This window comes from Lycium barbarum, chromosome 2 (assembly GCF_019175385.1).
Source record: "Lycium barbarum isolate Lr01 chromosome 2, ASM1917538v2, whole genome shotgun sequence".
NCBI classification, from domain to species: Eukaryota; Viridiplantae; Streptophyta; class Magnoliopsida; order Solanales; family Solanaceae; genus Lycium; species Lycium barbarum.
Window position 1 is genome coordinate 21,939,767 of NC_083338.1, and position 19,459 is coordinate 21,959,225.

At 38.3% G+C, this 19,459-nt stretch overlaps 1 protein-coding gene and 1 long non-coding RNA gene across 2 annotated transcripts; both read left to right on the forward strand.

Annotated features, from left to right (window-relative positions):
* The first annotated feature begins 2,689 nt into the window (after nucleotides 1-2,689).
* Nucleotides 2,690-6,414, forward strand: LOC132626345 (uncharacterized). The gene is made up of 2 exons (XR_009577243.1): nucleotides 2,690-2,940; nucleotides 3,382-6,414. It is a non-coding gene; the product is annotated as an uncharacterized LOC132626345 (long non-coding RNA).
* Nucleotides 6,415-15,113: 8,699 nt separating this feature from the next.
* LOC132629401 (uncharacterized) lies at nucleotides 15,114-18,011 on the forward strand. Its single transcript, XM_060345062.1, has 2 exons — nucleotides 15,114-15,228; nucleotides 15,743-18,011. The coding sequence occupies exon 2, from the start codon at nucleotides 16,229-16,231 to the stop codon at nucleotides 17,576-17,578; it is 1,350 nt and encodes a 449-aa protein (XP_060201045.1). The 5' UTR covers nucleotides 15,114-15,228; nucleotides 15,743-16,228; the 3' UTR covers nucleotides 17,579-18,011.
* Nucleotides 18,012-19,459: the final 1,448 nt, after the last annotated feature.

The window sequence follows — 19,459 nt, forward strand, 5'->3', positions numbered from 1 at the left end:
CAAGAATGGAAGACTGAACTTTATACAGGGTGTTGACATCTAATTTTGGACCTCCCATAATTTGTTTTAATTGCCCATAGTCCTTGAACAGTAAGCAGAGTGAAATATGTATTTTTTTCAGAAGTCAAAATAATTTTATAAAATTATTAGATAATATTTTACCAATTTTATTTGGTAAAATAATTTCTATAATATTTTAAATAAATTTAAGTATTTTTACAATTATAATACTTTTGCTAAATTAACCAGAAGAGAAAATAATTTACCATAATTATTCACTTAATTATTTAAATTGTTAAAATGTCAATTTGCAAGTATTTACTCTGTTTAATGCAAGGAATCTGGTTAATTAAATAAATTAATCATTTTTAACCCTCAATTCTTGTTTAATCAATCTATTATAATTTTATCATAATTATTTGTGATTAATTCTGAAGATTGCCCATTAAATGGCTATAATTGATATAATCAATCAATAGCCCAATTGAAAGTCAATTTCTATAATTGAGGTCATTATTGCAAAATTAGCCTTTAAAATTGTTATTTAGTTTAAATGTGACCTTGCATGAAAGGGCCAAAATCATTGGATTGATTAATTAAGGTCATTTTTGCAAATGGCACCCTAAGATGGCTAATTGGACCAAATAGGGCCATAATTGAAATAGCTTGGTCTTAAAATTAAGCCAATTAAGGCCATTGTTAGCAAAGATTAGTCTTTAATTGCCTAATTGACCTTGTCTAATCATAGTTAAGGGTCTAAATTAATTAGTCTTTGCCTAATCACGTATATATATATATATTTATTGATCAGCCCCTTTCATTTTAATTGAGGACCAGGTCCAGTCCAATTTGGACCGACTCGGCCCAACTCAAAAATAAAAGGGGTCATACCCCTATACTCTTCATTTCCTCATCCAAACGCCTCCCTACCCTCCCCTTTCCCTTTCCCTTCGCGAAAAACCCTAGCCGCCATACTTTTTTTTCTCTCTCAGCGTCAGTATCCCAAAACGGGTAATGGCTGATGTGCCGCGAAATTACAGGATATTCGATGCTAATTCCTTAAGCTTTTGTGACTCTTCAAGCACTTTTGTTGTTACTTTTTGTGTAGTTATGTCGTTTTGTAGGATAAGATGCCCGAAGAGCATAACGGAGCAAAATAGAGCAAAAATAGAACAAACAACACTTTCTGGCAGCACATGCTAACAGCACTTGCTGCAGCATGTTGTGCATGCGAGCAGCACTTGCTGCAGCATGTTGTGCATGCAGCACCTGCGAGTAGCACTTGCTGCAGCATGTTGCGCCTGCGAGTAGCACTTGCTGCAGCATGTGCTGCACGCAGGGCATTTTTGTCCACAATTTGTTCCCGTTTTTGGAATGTTATAAATACTCTTTTAGGGTTTGTAAAACATATCTTTGGCCATTTCATACAAGTTTTGGAGACTAGGTTCCTACACCACACTTTGGGGTTGAAGATTTGGTTAAGCATTTCTTAAACCTTTAATTCATTTCTTCAATTCCTTGCTTTGTATTGTATATCTAAGTGTGTAGTATTTATTTTCTTCACTTGAATCATGTTTATGGAAATATTTTATGATTAAAGTGTTGGATGAAACTCTTGTTTTGATTATGTATTGAATGATTTTTATTGCTATTGAAGTGGGTCTTTGTTGATTTAATTAATCTTGTTCTTTAATGTTTCTTAAGGGATTAACTAACCCTAATACTCGCCCATTTACTTTGATTGAGCTCGGAAGAGGAAATCTAGGTTGAGAAAGATTAATTAATAAGAATTTGGGTCATTAAATCCATCCAATAACTTGAGCTAGGAATAGGAAAGTTACTTGAGATTCAATTGGTTGTGCTCGAGATCACACTCTAAGTCTTGTAAAAGCTTAGAGTGAAATTCATTGATTTGGTTGGAAGACTTTCAATGAGATTTTAGAAACCATTATCTATTAACATAAACCCGCTCTTAGTTGTAAAATCATAAAATATATTGGATCGTTACTTGAGAGTTCCTTGTGTCCATGCTTGTGGTCATTGATCATTTTACTTGCTTTCTAGGTTAGTTTATCTTTGGTAGTTTCAAAATCATAAAAACCAAAATTATTATCAAGTGTTTGGCTTAGCTTAGAAAGTGATAATTCCTTGTTTAAATCGCCTAGTATATTGTTCCCTGTGGGATCAACCCCGACTCATAGATGGGTAAATTATATTGCACACAACCGTGTACACTTTCTCTTTGAGGAGTGGATTTGTACGTTATCAATGGCACAGTGTGCTTTCGCTTTATGCAGTCATGGTTCGGTCGTTTGAGGCAAAAAATTAATGCTTCATCTCCAAACGATGCCAAATGCGACCTTATCACGGTAAGGTCAACTCTTTTCCCTCTAATTTCTACTTTACAACGATCAAGTGACTGAATTGAACCAAATAGGCACCCTAAGATGGCTAATTGGACCAGATACGACCATAATTGAAATAGCCTGGTCTTAAAATTAAGCCAATTAAGACCATTGTTTGCAAAGATTAGTCTTTAATTGCCTAATTAACCTTGTCTAATCATAGTTAAGGGTCTAAATTAATTAGTCTTTACCTAATCACGTGTATATATATGTATATGCTGTATTGATCAGCCTCTTTTATTTTAATTGAGGAGCAGGCCCTGTCCAATTTGGATCGACCTAGCCCAACTCAAAAATAAAAGGGGTGATACCCCTATACTCTTCATTTCCTCATCCAAACGCCTCCCTACCCTCCCCTTTCCCTTTCCCTTCGCGAAAAACCCTAGCCGCCATACTTTTTTTTCTCTCTCAGTGTCAGCATCCCAAAATGGATAATGGCACAGTGTGCTTTCACTTTATGCAGTCATGGTTCGGTCGTTTGAGGCAAAAAATTAATGCTTCATCTCCAAACGACGCCAAATGCGACCTTATCACGGTAAGGTCAACTCTTTTCCCCCTCTAATTTCTGCGTTACAATGATCAAGTGACTGAATTTCTTTAATTATCTTTGTTGTGTTGTGATTTTGAATCCTTGCTTTTCATTGGTTCATGAGGAACCAAGAGGATTGATTTGCTTTGGCTTAAATCTGACCCTTTATCCATTTGTATGCTCGAATCTGGGCCATTGATGCTCAAGGTGAGACTTGAATCTCACAAATCTGAGCTTGTCCCACATCGATTCGAAATTAGGGTTTGGGGATTCTATAAATAGGGTCCTAATCCTCACTATTTGAGGAGGAGGGCAACTGAATTTTCACTTGCATAATCGATATACTTGAGTTTTGAGCATTTTAGCTTTAAAGACTTCAATAGTTCAAGTGAGTTTAAATTTCAAAGTTATTTTTTTCTGTTTTCTTGTGTTGATTCTGTGGCTGAGTGCTGGGATTGAGGAAACAAGGTTCTTCCAAGTCTAATCTCTTCCAAGGCTGTGCATCAAAGAGGTAATCCCCTCTCGTGTTTATTTTTTGAGTATTTTATTTGGTCTATTAATTGTTTTTTTTCCTATTAAGTGTTTATGTTAAGTGTTTATATGTCTATTTTGGTTTAGTTAAAGTTTGGTATGTCTCTGTAATAGGTATTCATAGCATGTTTAGGCAGTTTAGTTTAGTTTAGTTGCATCATTTACTGTTTAGATGACTTGAAGGGTAATTAGTTTGTTGGCTAAGACATGTTGAGTGATTAGTTTGATTGGTATGTATGGCAAAACATGTTTTGTATTAACTAGCTTCAGCCTGTTTATTTAGGTGTATGAATAGCTTAATCAGACAAGCACATGTATATAAAGATTAACCTGGGTTGATTTGTTTAAAACATGCTCTATTTGTGATTTGGTTGGTTGATGTGGATTAAGGTAGTAGGAAATGGTTAGGTTCAATACATTGTTGGTTCTGAGTTTTGTTCTAAGTGTATGTTAGTTTGGCCCAGTCTGCTGTCCTGTTATGGAGAAATAAGTGATAAAGTTATAGTTTGTTGGGAATTCATGATGAGAAATGTAGTCTCATGGTCTGAAAGCTGTGATATTGGTTGAACATGGTAGTACTAGCTGTCTAGTTCATTTTTGTGACCTTGTTGTTTGATTTACTGAGTCTCGGGTAGTCCTGACCTGTTCTAATACCTGCTTTATTGCCATTAGTGCTCCTTTTGTTTCAATATTGTGCACTGTTAAGTCCTTGCAATATCATCTAAATATGGGCAATGTGAACATTGTTATGTCAACTGATTAATGCCATGCCTGGTTCTGATCTAGAATACTTTAAAGCATGATACATAGTTTAAATGTTCCATTGGTTGGTGATCTCATAGACTGCTGAAATCTTATCCCTTGCTTATGAAATGTTTGAGTTTGGCTCAAGGTCCCTCTGGTTGTAATAAGCATGATTAGTTCTGTTAAGTTTTCAGTTTGATCCCTGTAAAGCATCCTGGTGTCTTGTTCATAGTGCATAAGGTCACTAATGACTTTTGATCCTGATATAATGTGATAGGCGTCTTTGTGATAGTTTGCTTAATCTCAGTGCTGCCTCTGTAATATTGTTCCATTGATGACATAAAATGCCATTAAACCTGAAGAATACTGCCTCTTTAAGACTCAGTAATACTTAACTGGTTTTTAAAAATGACTAGCCCTTATGTATAATCTCATCATGGCCCTATTTTCCCAAAACTATAAACTTATATCTAAGTCCATGATAGACTAATTGATTTGGTAAGTGGCCAACACCTTTGTATGCTCCTCTGATGTCTGTTCTAAGTTGAGAGACTTTCATTCTATTGATGATTCAGTGTCTTAAGTCTCAAAGTAAAAATGGTATGTAAGAAAGGTTTAAAAGATTCTGAACTTAACAACTGTGGATTTGGTTAATGATTTGTGGAATCCTGCAAGTTTCTTTGGGGTGCTCTGTTGGGAAAATCTGCACTTTGTATCTTACCTGACTCTGCTGTACATGCCTATTTCATCTTCCATGACCTTAAATGACTGCTTTTCTATGTTTAGAAAATGTCAACAGTAGACCTAAGTACAATGTAAACAAGCAATGAGTAGGGACCTAGACTGAAAGTGAGTGTGTTCTAGGACTTATGTGATTCATGATGTTTAACATGTCAAGCTTTCTTCCTGTGGCATGTATGCTTCCCCTGTCTCTAAATTAAACATTGTTGTTGTCATGTTAATGTCAAAATTGAAGCTTCTATATTTACTGAATCTGAATGGACAGTTATTGAAATCAGCATGACACATCAGTAGACTAGACAAAAACCATTGACCTATATGTTCCCTAATTGATTCTTATTTGGGGTTATAAGGACCACACTATTTGTTGTTTAGCCTATGCTTTAGCTGAAATTACACTGACACTTAGTGAGGTGTGTAAATGAATGTTGATGGCTAAATTAACAAAGTATAAATTGTATGATGCTTGTAATAAAACTGCATTCGTTCACTCTCTCTTGTTTGATAGCATCTTTCATATGAAGGATTGAGTTTGTTCCCTCTGTATATGGAACTTGTTACGAATTTCCTTCATCCTACTTAGTGTTAACCAGCATACTGCATGTTGTGTCTATGCACTTTACCTTATTTCCTATGTATGCATGGAGTTGGTGTTAAGTGTCTTATTTTTCAAACTCTCTTTGCCTTTTCCTTGTTGAATTCTCCATATATATGGAAGGTATACCCTTTGATATACAAGGTATATTTAACTTCATATACACTCCAGTATATATGAAGTGATATATTTGGTGTATAGAAGTGTATATTCCTTCATTTCTTTATAATATAATTGGTGTTGTGTGGGCTTATGCCATTTCATGACTATTGGGCCTCTGTTTTAATGAAATGAGTATTTTGTCCAATCTACTCATACTCCCTTCTCTTTTGATGGTTTATTTTAAGTTTGGGCTTTGTTTATCTTAACCAGGAATTTGTTTCATCCGCATGTTTATTTAACTTATATGTTTCACCCTAGCTGATTATGTGATTATTTGAATACATAGAAGCAGATACTAATCTTTATCATTTTGTGTGTTTATGTGAAATCCTCCTTGGGCCACTCGGGCCACTTTCCTGCACTACACCTGTTGGGCCAGAGGTCCAACTCTCTTTATTTTTTATCGAGTCCGTGAGAGAAATGACAAGGGAAGCTAACATATTGAAGGCCCACTCATGGGTGAAAATGGCACTGATGGGCTTGGGTAGGCCCATCAATTGAAATCTACTTTCTTCTCTCCTTTACTTCACATATATCTTGCATGTATACATGCTGTATAAGTAAAAACGCTTGGAAATTTTGGAAGCCTTATGTATGTTTAGAACTTAGGAAGAAAAATACACTTAGTATCTTCGGGAAGTCGCCTAAAACATTTTCAAAGTTCGGCTAATCTCAAACTTGTATGAAATTGATACTTATTTTGATTTTCTGAGGCTTAAAACTAGTTCAACACTTTAATAAGGCTAAATGATTCTAAAAGATGGGACGAAATAGTTGGAAATAAAATTTGGCAAAATTTGGGACGAAATAGTTGGAAATAAAATGGTTTTGGGCCTTAAGCCCGTTATTAAGAACTGCAACTGCTTACTGGACTTTAAATTTGATTTGAGCTAAATAGAAAAAATGGGTTTGAGGACAGTTTTTGTGATTGTAAAAGATAATGAGCATTCTTTAAACTTGAGCTAAATTTTTTCAATAAAAGATCAAAACTTAGAAATTTCCAGAAAAGCAAAGAGAGTTTTGTGGTTGGGACTTGAGTAAATTTTCAAAAAAGAAATACATTTTGGGCCTAAGCCCAAAACTTTATGAACGAAATCAGGGGGAAATTTACTTGCACCGGACTTAAAAGATAAGACGGAATTTGGTTGAAATACAAGTTGACTTATGGGCTTCAAATGATTAAAATTTGGACTTAATATAACTTATGATTTTTTCTTATATATATGTATACAAATCGGAGATATACTCCATATTTTTATAAGTATAAAAATCTGTAGGTACTAAACTCATTTTGTTAGGACTAGAATAGTAGTGACTCTACTCGGGAGAAATTTCGAGTGTGTCCTAATCCAGCAACAAAGTGAGTTGAACACTTACATGGATTTTCTAAACCAATACCCCTTTTTATAAAGAGACTTTTGCCGAATTTTTTCCTCGAAATTATGATATGAATAAAAATGTCATTTTGCGGAAACTTAACACTTTTAAGCAAGTAAATACAATTAATCACATATTGAAGCTCGTAGGTCAACCGTATTCTACAGATCTATAATACTAGGGTGCGTAAAACCTTCCCTAGGGGATCAACAGAATCCTTACCTCGAACTTTGGTCCAAAAGATTTTTTTTTATTGTTGGAAAAAATCTTTAAATCCAGTTTTCCTAGTTTTTCATAAATAAATTAGGTGGCGACTCTAAAATACTAAAATCCAATTAGAGCACCAACAATCGCGTAGTAACTTTTATGCCTTAACCCGCGTAAAAGCGAACCGTAACACATGGGCGAGGAATACTCGTAGATGCTTGAACCATAATTAGGACCGTACTTCAATCTCAAGGCTTCCATCACGTGAGCGCACGGTAATTTCATCAAGTCATACTCTCTACAAGTACATGTTTTGATCAGTAGGTTGACTTTGGCAGTTAGGCCGCTGCCGACTACAATGAACTCATTGGCATCCCTGTTTATATTATTGACAAACAAGGAGTCACCCTCATTCATCTTTTCCCTTAGTTTCTTTTCAACCGAAGGCAAAAATAAATTGATTGAACCGCTGATATCTACACGTCTCTACCTGCACATTTTTGCAAACCTCTTAGAAATTGAAGTGAATAAGGCAGTCACAGGGTACTCTCTTTCATCCCTCAATATTGAGTTTAGCAACTCAGTAATGTTTGTTGTCAGCACATCGTACCTATTTGCTGGAAAATATACCCTGCTCCACTTGTCAAATCCAATATCAAACTCGAGGCAATTAGCTACTTCGGGGCATTTATCCTTTAATTGCTAAAAATGTTCATTGAACTCCTGGTAGCCATATGCCTTTGCTGCATCACAGTATGCATGATAAGAATCACCACATTGGAATTTTTTTCGAAGGTTATCACTAAGATGCTTCATGCATAGTCCATGATGAGCATGCTCAAAATTTTTGGAAACGACATTGGCTATGCTCATGTGTCTGTCAGAGATGATGCATAAGTTTGGTTCATCGACGACTATATACCTCAGCTGCTCGAAGAAGTAGGTCCAAGATTCATCACACTCCTTATCCACCATGCAAAAAGCAATTGTATAGATATGGTTCTCATTATCCTGTGCGACGGCGGACAACAACATACTCTCATACTTGCCGTAAAAATGTGTGCTGTCAATGGCAATAACCTTTCGCATGCGTTTATATCCTCGAATGCAAGCTCCGTAAGCTACGAAGTAATATTTTAACATGTCCGCATCATCAAGACTAATGCAAATTTTGGAACCTGGATTTAGATTTTGAACCATGTACGAATAAGCCGGTAAGCAAGCATATCGTGCTCCGGTGTCCCCCTAACCCTATTTTTAGCCGTTACACCTGCCTTCCAACACTGCCAATAGCTTAGTTTACAATGGAACTCCCTGAAAACCATCCTCTGGATTTCCTTTGTCGTTGGCCCTTTGTTGTCAATATAGTCATTCCTCAAGACTGATGCAAGGACAACTACCGAGGCATGCTTATGAGTGCTCTTAACGTGTTCAACCCAGCAAGTGTGATCACCAACGTACTTGTAAATGCAAACCTATCCGAGTTGTCGTACTTATTGGCCCGCAACATCCAACCACAAGTAGGAGAGGTGCATTCCACCTTATAATATTTGTTGTTACTCTTGTTTGGTTTAAAACAAAACGGGATCTTTATTGCAGATTTCTTCATAAAACCTTTAAATACTCTTTGTTCTCAAATGTTTACCCATAGTAAAAATCAGTTCCATCATTGAAGTTGTGGTTGCTTTGTGAACCACTTGGTGTCTGCCCATCACCCCCACCATCTCCATCACACTCTTCATCATCACTATCAGGATCATCCACATTCATAAAATGATCACCCATGCCCTTATGTTGTATTAAAGCTTCATCGGCCAGCGGTTGTGGCAGTGGTGGGTCTGTGGGTGGGGGTGGTGCTGCTAATGTAGAACCAACTTGAGACCTCTCAACAACATTTATTCTTAAAACAGGCCTAGAACCATCAGCAACAACATCAAGCATGTACAATACCACCTACCTATCATTCGTTATGAAAGAAGGATGGGGTTTTCCCCTAGTGGGTAAAGCATTAATCATATAACTAATGGGCAAGTCGCTAGCCTCACAATTTAACTCCCCGCTTTCCATTACGCTCGTAACCAAGTCATTATACGTACCATTGCGACCCACGGCAATCAGCACTGTCACCTTGCTCACAGAATTTCAATTCCAACATTTTGGGGTCTCCTTCCATTCACCCATGTAATCACCACCTACTATAATATATTGTGCAATCGACGCCATAATAAAATCTATAATAGACTATGACTTTAGTCTATGCCTGGTCAATGACTCGTTGATGACTGTAGTCTATTATTGATTGGATAGCTGCACCAGATGCAGAACCAAAAAGAGCAGGGATAAAGCTCTTACCAGTTGTGAACTGAGGTATTTGAATGGAGAATTGACGGAATATCGGAATGAGGCCAGAATTTTCGCCAGAAAAGTGAGGTTTTACAACAATGAGGAAAGTTCCTTCTCAACGATTTCTACCAGATTTTACTTACAATGGCTAAACTATGGAAGCTTTCGGTCTTTAGGGACCGATTATCCGGTGAAAAGCCATAATTTTCGCCGAAAAAATGGTCTGAAAACTGCAAAAAACAGGAGCTTTTTGAGGGAAATATTTTGTTTTTTTTTTATTTCTATTTCTGGTAATAAAAATGTTGGGGTTGTGGGGTCAAAGTGTAGTTTTCAAAACTTTGGGGCTGGGGTTTGACATAGCACATCTCTGACATGCTGACGTCATAAATGGTGGCCAAAGCACCAATTTTTGAACACTTGTAGCCTTTTGGCAAAATAACTTTTCAATATGGCCTTTTGGCCAACTTCCCCTAGTTTGTTTTTGAGAAAGTTTAATCAATTTAAGGTAATATTAATAGAAAATGCATCAATAGATTATAATTTAAAGAGGTTTTATCTTAAGATGAGATTTAACTTTATATATAAAGGTTACGGATCAAAGTAACAGAGAAATTTTAATTAAAAATAGATAAAAGTATAAACTATAAATATCTTGGGTCCGGCAACTCTACATGTTTTGACTAGATCCTGTACTAGGTGGGATAACGCTCCACGTCAAGTCCTTCATCAAAATTAATTTGTTGTTCATGTTTCGAATTTGAAGATTAAAAGAATGAGAATATTACCATAAACAAAGTAATCATTTTATAAAGAGTTTATAGAAACAAACACAAATAAATGAAATGGAGGTATGTTCCAACAACCCATTGCAAGACCAAGATTGCCAATTTGTCAAAAAGGCAGAAACCATCATTGTTATCATTGAAATTTAAACAGTAATTCTCATTGTTAATAGACTTTAGAAAGTTTAATTAGGACTTGGAATTCCAACAAAAAGGCGCCATTCAAGGACTGCAATGTGATTAATTAGGCCAGAAAGAAAAATTTTACAGTTCAAATTTGACTTTCACATCTCAATAGTTGACTAAATCTTTCCCACAAACCCTATAAATTGAGTGACTCAATTACAAATTTCAGTCAGGACAAGAAGCTTTTAGATCATATATCATCTCATTTTCTTCCCATACATCGATTTTTAAGTTCTTTCATTAGTTTTCCTTTATATATAACTTGTAACAATGGTTGCACACTTGTCCAAAATTCTTTCAAACTCCGAAAAAGTCTTTGATTTTGTTGTCAACGAAGGGCATGGAGTTAAGGGCCGATTCTGGAGGTACGAGGATTTCTGTCCGAGGGGTTTCTGAATCATCTATTAGGGAAGATATTAAGCGGCACCAATATGAAGACCCTGTTTTGGCACAGTACAGAGACACAGCCCATGAAAAGGAGAAGACTCCGTTCGAGTTTACACCGGACGGAACATTATTATACAGAGGCAGGTTGTGTGTACCTGATGTTGCAGGGCTACGGCAGCAAGTTATGAGCGAAGCACACTATGCCAGTTATTCTGTTCATCCGGGATCGACGAAGATGTACCATGACCTCAGATGCCTGTACTGGTGGGATGGCATGAAACGGGACATCGCAGAATTCGTTGCCCACTGCCCGAATTGTCAGCAGGTTAAGATTGAACATCAAAAGTCGGGTGGACTGTTACAAGAAATGGAAATTCTGACATGGAAGTGGGAGATAATTAATATGGACTCCATATGGGTTATTGTGGATAGGCTGACAAAATCAGCCCATTTCCTTCCAGTCAGAACTACTTATTCAGCTGAGGATTATGCCAGACTATACATTAAAGAAATAGTAAGACTTCACGGAGTTCCTATATCTATTATCACTGACAGAGGTGCCCAGTTTACAGCGAATTTCTGGAGATCATTTCAGGAGGGATTGGGAACTGAGGTGAGTCTGAGCACAGCATTTCATCCTCAGAGCGACGGGCAGGCCGAGCGCACTATACAGACGTTAGAAGACATGTTGCGGGCCTGTGTTATCGATTTCAGAGGTAGCTGGGATGATCACCTGCCGCTGATTGAGTTTGCTTATAACAACAACTACTATTCCAGTATCCAGATGGCACCGTATGAGGCTTTGTATGGCAGAAAATGCAGGTCACCAATCGGCTGGTTCGATGTTGGCGAAACTGAATTAATCGGCCCAGATATGGTCCAGCAGGCGGTTGATAAGGTAAAACTCATTCGAGAGCGGTTATTAGCATCCCAGAGTCGACAGAAGTCATATGCTGATAAACGACGTCGACCTTTGGAGTTCCAGGTTGGTGATTGGGTATTTCTGAAGGTGTCGCCTATGAAGGGCGTAATGCGATTTGGTAAAAAGGGAAAGCTCAGTCCGCGATATATTGGGCCTTATCAGATTGTTCGAAGGATTGGGAACGTCGCCTACGAGCTAGATCTACCATCTGATCTGGAAGCAGTACATCCGGTATTTCATGTATCTATGCTCCGCAAATGTGTTGGTGATCCTTCCAGAATATTTCCAGTAGATGATATTCAAGTGACGGAGGAACTGTCTTACGAAGAGCAACCTATAGCCGTTCTGGATCGCCAGGTGAGGAGATTGCACAATAAAGATGTAGCTTCCGTTAAGGTATTGTGGCGGAACAATAACAGGGAGGAGATGACCTGGGAAGCTGAAGAAGAAGTACCCTCGCCTGTTTCCTATGTCTACAGGTAATTTAAATTTCGTAACTGGTTATACCGATTAATGAATAAGTTGTATGTGCTGCCCATATAAGGAACTTTCCCCAAAAATACTTACAAGACCCTATAAGATTAATTTAACATTCGAGGACGAATGTTCAAAAGGGGGGGGGGGGGGGGGGAGGATGTTATAACCTGTGTTTTTGTCTATTTGGAAAAATTTGAAATAATTTGGGCTTGAAAGAAATAAGGTCATGTTTGATTTTATTTAATACGTGTGTGTTGTTCATGAACCATTAATGTGGAAATAGCGAGAAAGGCGAGGGGCAAAAATCGGGAATTTCGGAAATTAATTTCGGGAACTACAAAATGGGCCACAATTAATTGGGCTAGAAAAATTCAAAAAAAAAAAAAAAGAAGATGAGGCCCAACTGGAGCATGGGTGGCCGGCCATATGGCTAGCCCAACCCATGACTCTTAAATAATTTCCATGTGATTAAATTAGCTTCATCTATTAAAACTTTCAAGACAAGTTGAGAAAGGAGAAAAACAAGAGCAAGAACACCACAAAAAAAGGGCCATTCGGCCAAGACCCATAAATTTTGCCCCTTAAAATCTTGCTTCAAAAATTGTTTTCTTGTGGTATTTCTACTAATTCAAGGGTCCTCTACAACGTGGTGTAGTTATTTCGGAAGATAAGTTGCTTGTTTCGTAGATATGACACTTGGGTCAAGTGAAGAAGCTAGGAAGAAAAGGTAAGAATTAATTCCTTTTTATGTGTTATGAAGGTTTTATTTATGTTGTGGAATGTAGAAAGGAGAATAATTCATGAAAATATGGAAGTTGCATGATGAATATACATATATATATATAGCCGTGTGCATGTGTTGTTGTGTAGGCAAAAATGAATTAATTTTATGTAGTATTCTAGTTGTGGTTGTTGTGAACTCTACATTGGAAATGAAAGTTTAAAGGTTTTGGTTGAAGTTGGAAATGAGGGGGGTAAGCCGTGGGTGTGCATGTGTGTGTAGAAGGATGAGCCTATTTTATTTATGATGTTAATTGTGTTGTTGTAGCCTTGTGGTGTCAATGGAAGAATGCTAGTCCATATTAGCATGAAAGATTGGTTGTTAAATTGTTATGGGAAGTTTTGTGATTTTATGGTAGATTTATGTAATGATGAAAATGAAATTGTTAAGGTGCGAATTATGATTATTGTTAATGAAATTGGAAGATGAAAATGTGTTATGAATATTTATGTCGAAGATTAGAAGTTTTCGGATAAATTATGGTTTTGGTGGAATTTTTGTATATTTTGTAAATATTTTGTAGAATGATATGAAATTCTTCCGAATTGTATTGGAATGATCTTGATTAGTAAATGACTATGAAAACAATGATATTGGATTGGAAGTGCGAAGTTAGATTAGGAGTTGTCGCACTATTTAGAAAGGAATACTATTCATGCTAGAATGCGTTTTAATTCGATTGTTGATGTTGTTGGTGTTGTTGTGGTTGTTGTTGTTGACATTTTGGCCGAGTTAAATTCTCGGGGATGCTGTATGTATAGGGGAGATGCTTCCCAAATTTCTGTAGACAAGTATGAGTTAAGATTGAATTCCTAAAGGCTTGTAATTGATATTTGGTAATTATGACCAATTGTAGATTTTGGAGGAAACGGGAATTGAGTTTGGAGAGGCGTAAGGAGCGTATAAGGTATGTAAAGCTTTACCTTTCCTTCTCTTGGCATGTCTTAGACCTAATAGGTTTGGATACGAGCCTCGGGGACGACTCTATTCCTAGAAATCCAAGTTTAAATTTAACCATTTTTCATTCAATAGAATTGAATCATATGTTCCATGCTTTGCTGAAAGAATAGTGTAAGCGTCTATAAATTACCTAAGAGGATATGGGATTGCCCTAACACCTTCATAGACGACTCCATAAGCTTAATGTATATAATTTGAGCCCACCACCTCAATTGACCCGAGGTGGGCCCACTATTCCCGATTTCTCTCCTATTGTGTATTGACCTATTTTCGAGCGATTTCAAAGGGAACGTTTTAACTACCCTTCTAACTGCTAAATGACAATTGTTGCAAGTATTCCGTTGAGTCTTATAAATTATTTGGAACATGGAAACGATCCCAGAAAGATTATTTTTATGTAACCTATTGTGATATCCGAACTACACGCACTATGATTATCGTGCTATTTCATTATTAAGATTTGTTATCGAGATATTCCATCGAGTCTTTGTGAATGTATTTTGTTTTATATTGCATTTAGTTTCTCACTACTCCACTCGTGGATGCCTCAATGTTTCCTTCATTGAGCCCGGGCCAGGATATGTTATCAAGCGTATTCCACTGCATTGTTCGCCGTGCCTCGATGTGAGGGGGCAGGTATACATGTACATGGGTTGTGGAGTATGTTGTGCCATGTACGCCTACTCTGATATGATACGATATGGCCACCTGATATGATATGATATGTTACGGAGTTATTCCCTACTCTGGAGTATGACGTGTTGTGGCGCCAGTGTCGGGGTGGCGACCACGTTCTGTTCACCGAGTCCCTTGACGGGGGCCGGACATGGCATATGTTTTTGCATACACTATTTATGTTTTGTAAATATGCATTTGATATTTTGGACATTACACTCATTTTCTGTACGTTCTGTTCCAATTATGATTTTATTACTGTACTCCAGGCTTTACATATTCAGTACATATTCCGTACTGACCCCCTTTCTTCGGGGGCTGCGTTTCATGCCACGCAGGTACAGACGACCGATTCGCTGATCCGCCCGCGTAGGATTCTACTCTGCCGTCTTGGAGGGCTCTCTTGTCCAGAGCCTATATTTTGGTACAGACTTTTCTATTGTACATATATATATGTTATTCAGGGGTATGACGGGGCCCTGTCCCGTCTTATGATTCTGATATTATCCGTAGAGGTCTGTAGACATACTTGTGGGTTGTGTATATGTTTTGGGTTGATACGTTCTGCGATAGCCTTATCGGCTTCCCCGCGTTATATCTGTTTATCTGTGGTAATTAGTAAAGCCAATTGCCTACTATATCTGTATATTCTGTTTATATGCTAGTTTGGGTTATTGGGTACGTACGGGTGTCCAGCACGGACACCAGTCGCGGCCCACGGGGTTGGGTCGTGACAAAAGTGGTATCAGAGCGGTTCGTCCTCGGAGTGTCTACAGACCGTGTCTAGTAGAGTCTTGTTTATCGGTGTGTTGTGCACCACATCTATAAACAGGAGGCTACAGGACATTTAGGATGCTACCCTTCTTTCTTATCATAGATCGTGCGATAGAGCTATATTATCAGGATGACTTCTCCCTAACATATTATTATGTTTTCAGCGATGCCTCCGAAAAAGGTGACAGCGGCCCAGAAGGCCAAGTCAGTAGCAGCAGGGGAGACTAGCTAGGCCCAGAGGATTACCAGGGCCCGTGTCGAGATTATGCCCCAGTCAGAGGGCTCCTCTACACCGCCACCACCAGAGGCTCCACCGCCAGCTCCCGGAGTTCCAGTGCCCGAGCCTCCAGCTCCACAGCCAGGGGCGGAGGATGGGACCATGAGGGATGCGGTCCAGTTGTTGACCAGGTTGATAGCAGGGCAGGTTCATAGGCACGGACTTGGGGGTGATCGTGCAGACAGACATGATAGTTCGAGGGCCCGTGAGTTCCTGACTTGTAATCCTCCAGAGTTCTTCGGGACAAAGCCCGAAGAGAACCCCCAGGAGTTTATCAGGCAGATGCAGCGTACGTTACGGTTGATTAAGGCTTCTGCGACCGAGTCAGTTGAGTTGGCTTCATATCGGTTGCACGATGTAGCAGCTAATTGGTATGAGTCCTGGGAGTTGTCCAGAGACGACGGCTCCCCCAGCAGTATGGGACGATTTTACTGAGGCTTTTCTTGGCCACTTTCTGCCTCCGAAGCTACGGCGGGCTAGGGCCGACATATTTTTATTGCTGAGACAGAGGGGCCGCAGCGTCCGAGATTATAGTCTAGAGTTTGACTCATTGGCCAGATATGCACCTGCCATGGTAGCTACTATGACTGACAGGATGCACCGGTATATTATGGGGCTGGACCGTTATTTGGTCGATAGTTGTCTGGTTATGGACGCTCAGCCCGGGATGGATATTGCCCGTATACAGGCGCACGCCCAGGGTAGGGAGGACCGGCATAAGGGGCATCAGCCCGACAGGGGTCAGGACCGGAGGCAGCCCAAGAGGGCCAGATCAGCTGGGTATTCTGGGGAATTTCGCAGTAGGCAGCCTCAGCAGCAGCAGCAGTCTAGCAGACATTCTTCCCAGCCGGCACAGAGCACACCTCCACAGTTCTCGGGCAGGAGATTTGATAGCCCAGGGCATTCAGGAGCAGGACAGAGCTCCAGGGCTTCAGGTTCGCGGGTAGACAGGAGTTCCGGTCAGACGAGGCCACCCAGGCCTCAGTGTTCTCATTGTGGGAGGTACCACCCTGGAGAGTGCTACCGTGCTACAGGTGCTTGTTTTTCTTGTGGCCGCCAGGGCCATACTGTGAGAGAGTGCCCGTATAAGGGTAATTTAGGAGGTGCAGCGCAGCCTACCGGATCAGCCGCGGGGTCATCATCTTCTTCGGTGGCTATGCGCCCTACGGGGCAGGGTACACCAGCACCAGCAGGTCGCGGCAGAGGCCGTGGTGGAGTTTCCAGTACTAGCGGTCCTTCGAACCGCATTTATGCTTTGGCCAGCCGCCAGGATCTGGAGGCATCGCCAAATGTGGTTACAGGTACATTATTGGTCTTCTCTCGGTCTGTATATGCATTGATTGATCCAGGTTCTACCTTGTCATATATTTCTCCTCTCGTCGCTAGTAAAATTGGTATAACGCCCGAACCTATAGAGCCATTTGAAGTAGCTACACCGATTGGGGACTTTATTATAGCGAGACAGGTATATAAAGATTGTTCTGTAATTATATGTGGCCGAGATACTAAGGCAGATCTGGTGGAGTTAGATATGATTGAATTTGATGTTATTATGGGCATGGATTGGCTAGCTTCCTGTTATGCTAACGTTGATTGCCAGAAAAAGGTGGTTCGCTTCCAATTTCCCGGGGAACCAATTATAGAGTGGGCAGGTAATACAGCATCGCCGAAAGGTAAATTTATTTCATACCTTAAGGCGAGAAAGATGATCAGAAAAGGGTAATCAATATTGGCGATGCACTTCAAATAATGAGCAATGACAAATACAAGAGTGTTGAACATCGCGTGATTACTAATGGGAGCAAGAATAGGGTTTTTGTGCCCATTTTCTTGCATCCAAAGCCTACAAGTGTTATTGGTCCTTTGCAAGAAACGCTAAAGAATGGGGAAAAAACAATTTACAAGCAAATTCTTTATTCTGATTACACCAACATCTTCTTCAGCAAAGGTCATGACGGGAAGGACACAATAGAATTTGCAAAGATATAGACGCATTTTGTGGTCACAATATCTAATTATATTGTTATATATAGAGTACATGCATTTCTCCATAAGAATGTTACAACATTCTTGTTATTAGATTATATGCTAAAAACAAATATACTATGAATATTGTACTTAATTTTAGAGATATATTTCAGAATAATTTGACATCATCCTACGTCAGTCGTTCACATTCCAAAAACTATCCAATGAATACTATTTGAGTCGAATGAGAAGGAAATAATTTCTGATGTATAAGGGTGATGATATATTACCTAGTTGATAATTAATTTCAAGACAGTTTTTCAAGAAAATTAACTAAAAAAAAATGAGTATATCATATTAACACCTTTGTTTGAATTAACAAGTTATCCTGACGTGTCATCAATCAAATGTTGCTTTTAAGTTTGACATTTTTGGTATGTTCCAAAAAGAGTGTCTCTTTTTATATTTAGTAAGTTTTTCAATTCTAAAATTTTACATGACAAGTTTAAGGCCACAAGATTTAAATAACTATACACATTATTAATTTATGATCACAAAATTCAAAAAAAAATTATTTATTTCTTAAATTCCGTATCTAATTAACTAACACACTTAAATTAGAAGGGAGAGAGTATATAATGAGTTTGTTATCTATCTCTGCGAAAGGGTGTGAACAGTGTTCGACTTTTGCGAAAGGATAAGTATTGAGCCCTCCAATTAGTGGTGATTCTTTTGAACATTATCTAGGATATTGTAATGGTCTAATTGTTCTTTTTTGTTCCATCTCGTTTGCTTCGTCGAGTGGATCTTCACCGGAAATGGATTAATCATTCATCTGATTCTTCACTGTGCCACAAATTAAGTATATTTATCAAGAGTTTAACTTATATACACGGACAGTGAAATTATTTTATATTCATACTTATATGTGTTATAGCAATTAATCTATCTTATTTTAAGATTATGATGTCACTTTAATGAAGAGTTACCTATAAATATATTTTGTGTAACCTAAAATTATAAAAATTCTTTATAACGGTAATATAAGTGGAACTCATCTAGTAATACTTATTAGTTATTTATTTTAGTATATGCACACAACCTGCACAACATTAATTAAGAAAGTGGGTATTATATTGTTGCCTTTAACGTACAAGATTATCAGAATTTCAAGTGGTTTAATTTCATAGAGATTTTTTTTGGTCTGAAAAGATAAGCTACATTCAACTATTTAAACAAAAGTACAAGGAGTATGGGATGTTGTCCCAACCCGATCCGGCCGATCGAACCACAAAAATGAAGTGTGTTGATTAAAAAAGGAAAAGGAGGGGTCAACTACTATATATACTATAATTTGCAGATGAAATGACTCGATGTGAAGGAATGCTTCGCTTGTAGGAGCGTCCTCCCTTGTCATCTTCCAAAGCGTGCAGAGCAAATCCTGGCGATTCTATCAAAATGAGCATGTCTCCATAGTAGTTAGAGATGCAACCTTCCTTCTCTAGACAATCACCCACACTGTTTTGCTCCTCGTTAATGTGAGTCAACTGTTGATTATTCAATATGAGTAACCACCTGCAATCAGACAACGCGTAATTAAAATGTAAGGTCAGATGTAAGATTTAATTTCCTCGGC

Bases quoted from the DNA above. Each gene is read 5' to 3' on its own strand.
- LOC132629401 (XM_060345062.1), top strand. From the start codon at position 16,229: ATGAGTCCTGGGAGTTGTCCAGAGACGACGGCTCCCCCAGCAGTATGG.